The sequence below is a fragment of the Polistes dominula genome, unplaced genomic scaffold, assembly GCF_049000335.1.
Source record: "Polistes dominula isolate Pdom_NZ unplaced genomic scaffold, Pdom_raw_medaka contig_84, whole genome shotgun sequence".
Taxonomy (NCBI): Eukaryota; Metazoa; Arthropoda; class Insecta; order Hymenoptera; family Vespidae; genus Polistes; species Polistes dominula.
Window position 1 is genome coordinate 1,381,818 of NW_028300944.1, and position 3,228 is coordinate 1,385,045.

Below are 3,228 nucleotides of genomic sequence, written 5' to 3' on the forward strand. Positions count from 1 at the left end.
TCGAATAGAACTAATGAATATAAAAAACTGGATAATTATTTGATTGAAACTTGTGTTCATGGTAAAATTAAAGTGTGTAAGTAATAATACACCATATAAAGTACAGTATAAGATTCTTTGCTAATGATATCAAAATAAATATTATTTTTTATATTATTTCATTCATGCATACTTCTTTTTAAATATGTCTTTTCTTTTTTACAATAGATTTGAAATATATATTTAATGTAATAAAATAATAACATTTAATAAAAGTATATGGTATAAAAATTAGGCTAATTAATTCATTGAAAATTATGTTCATGGTAATATTTCAATCTGTAAGTAACAATACACCATGCAAGTACACTATAAGATTCTTTGCTAATAATATAAATGATAAACTTATTTTCTATGTTATACTATTCATAATACATTAATGTCATATTTACAAAATTATTATTGAGAGAATTCACGTAACCCCGGACAGTTCTTAGCGACAGCTACTCAGATGTCTCAAAAAATAATAATCCAAAATGTTGAAAAGGGTGCAAGGTCATACAATCCAGTTCATCCTGTGACGCTCAAAGAAACATCAGGAACAGTCGAGTTCTGTTATCAGCAGGAAAACACTGCATCGTCTAAGATTCAGGTAAGTGTTAAAGCCACATTTCTGTGCTTAGGTTAATGTGGTATTTGTTCATATACAAAAGGCTCCATAATTATTTGTTGAATATTAATTGTTCTGCTAATTTTCAAAACGGATTAGGTAATAATCACGTAATGTCTTTATTATCCTGTCCCATAGTACAAAACAGAAATAGTCCTTTACGCTGTACAGTCAAATCTACATTTAATATAGAAAAAGAAACAAAAATAAGACAAATATTTATATACACAATGAGTAACAGAATTATTCTGTATATCATTACTGATAAAGTTTATAAACAATAATCGATACCCAATGTTTTCAAATTCAAATTCATTTCAAATTTATATCATTATAATAAACGGAAAATCTATTTTAAAATTATTTATCCTTTAATGAATACATTCAGATCAGTTTAATTACTTTCAAAAGAAAATTTATTCTAGCAGAAAAATATTATTTCAAATTAATGATTAAAATTATGTATATTGTATCATTTGTATAAAGAACGTCAAATTTAAAATGAATTCTATGAAACGAATATTCGTAATTAAATATTATTTGTTATACCTAGTAACGGTTTATGAAATATTATATACTGCAGAAATAAATCACAAATAAACTTTGATAATGATCATAAAAGCTTTAAAATATGTTTCAAACAAACAAACAAAAACACGAGAAAATAATAAAAAATTTTTTTTATATTCCGCCAATTTCAGAAGAAAAGTAATATTCTTATTACATATATATATATATATATATTACTATTAGATATATAACTTTGCTTACGTCTTTTTACTTTTTATTTGTTTAATTTTTTCATACAGTTTATGAACGTTTGAGCTATAGATATGCTTAAGTTACTTTCTTCTGCTAACTCGTCTGGAGATTGATGCGGGAATTCATCCATATTATTCACTATTTCTTCATATTCCGACTCTGTGCGTGGTGTTCTTGAAGTACTTGGTCTTTCTAAGTTGATATTATCTTTTTTAAAGCGTTTATACCACACAACATGTACTTAAGAATATAATATCCTATGTATATATAAAAATGATATATATATTACCAAAAGGTATAGAACTTTCGTCCTGCTGTAGTTTTTTTAATTCATTTTGATATTCCTGACTATTTAGGTATCTGGAAACTGTTTTTTGACTTTTTCCTACTTTTGCTGCCATCATTCTTTGAGACATACGCGGGTCTTCAACTCTCAAACGCACTAATTCTTCAATAACCCGTTCTTTATTTTGTGATTCAAAAGTACGTCTGTTTAAGTTGAAATCACCGCTCCTGAACTGCTGAAAGTTTCTTTTACATGTACTTTATGATATAATATTCTTGCCATAAGCGTGTACGAGCATTCGGCGAGCTACAGCAGCTGATTCCTTACTATTAAAATAGTAAAGTAATACCTCCCGCAAATGACGCATTGTTGGCTTATAAACTGTCATTTCTAATTTGAAATTACTATACGATGTAAACACAAGTTAACAACTGATACTACCAAGTTCTATTCACAAAATGTGAAAGAGTATTCCAAGCTTTCTTATATATATGAATTCGACGTCTACTTGTCGCTTATGCCATCTACAGAAAAGATTTATATCGACCGTTTATTTTGAAAGTGTTTTAAGTCTAGTTTCTCTTGTTTCGAGAAAATTAAAGATTTTCATATTAAAGACTAATCATTTTTCTTTACCGACCAAATTTATATTGTACAAGACATATGCTCTTTATATGAAAATAAATATTTACTAGTAATCTAAAAAAAGTTTACATTAAAATAAACATAAATTACGTTATATTTCTTTTTTTTTTAAATTATTTACGGTTATGAACAAGATATTTAATAGAACAACAGTAATGTTTAAAATATTTTATATTTTTTATATATATAAAATAAAGTTTATTGATAAAACAGTCAAGAAATTACTTAAATATTATTACAATTTAGAAAATAGATTTACAATAAATATTATAATATTATGTTTGTCTAAAGATTTTATGATAAGCATATCTAAATCGAGGTACATTTATATTTGCGTTTAAATTTTCTGGAACCCTGACAAATATCAAGGAATTATTTTATTATTATACGTAAAAATATTTCTACAGTAGGTGAATCTTCTTTAATTTTGATAAAATTTCTTTTATCAGCAGGAAAACACTGCATCGTCTAAGATTCAGGTAAGTGTTAAAGCTACATCTCTGAGCTTTAGTCAATATAGTATTTGCTCATCTTTAAGAAGCCTCATTATTATACGTTATATATGGATTGCTCGTTTATTTTCAAAACGGATTTTGTATATATCACGTATTGTCGATATTATCCTGTCCCCTAGTACGAAACATAAATAGTCCTTTAACGCTGTTAAGTGAAACCTATATTCAAAATAACAAAAGAAAAAAAAATAAGATAAGTATTTATATACACAATAAGTCACAGAGTTATTTTATATTTCATTGTATATAAACAATATTTGATACACAATGTTTTTAAATTTATATACACAGTTATTCTATTTTAAAATAATTTATTCGTTTAATGAATAAATTGATGTCAATTTTATTACTTTTGAAAGAATATTTTATTC

At 25.5% G+C, this 3,228-nt stretch overlaps 1 protein-coding gene across 2 annotated transcripts; it reads right to left on the reverse strand.

Annotated features, from left to right (window-relative positions):
• Positions 1-465: 465 nt before the first annotated feature.
• Positions 466-2,127, reverse strand: LOC149032783 (uncharacterized). 2 transcript variants are annotated; one of them, XM_089171771.1, is made up of 3 exons: positions 1,701-2,127; positions 1,421-1,603; positions 466-826 (listed from the first exon to the last, which is right to left on the reverse strand). In XM_089171771.1, the coding sequence occupies exons 1-2, from the start codon at positions 1,825-1,827 to the stop codon at positions 1,434-1,436; spliced, it is 297 nt and encodes a 98-aa protein (XP_089027897.1). In that variant the 5' UTR covers positions 1,828-2,127; the 3' UTR covers positions 466-826; positions 1,421-1,433. The 2 variants fall into 2 exon arrangements, with proteins under 2 accessions (XP_089027897.1, XP_089027896.1); XM_089171770.1 differs by having other exon boundaries at positions 1,421-1,618.
• Between the last annotated feature and the right edge of the window lie 1,101 nt (positions 2,128-3,228).

Excerpts from the sequence above, each read along its gene's own strand:
- LOC149032783 (XM_089171770.1), bottom strand. The coding sequence starts at position 1,827 with ATGTCTCAAAGAATGATGGCAGCAAAAGTAGGAAAAAGTCAAAAAACA. Across the intron at positions 1,619-1,700 it reads CGAAAGTTCTATACCTTTTG|ATAATATCAACTTAGAAAGA; the intron begins GTAATATATATA and ends GCTTTAAAAAAG.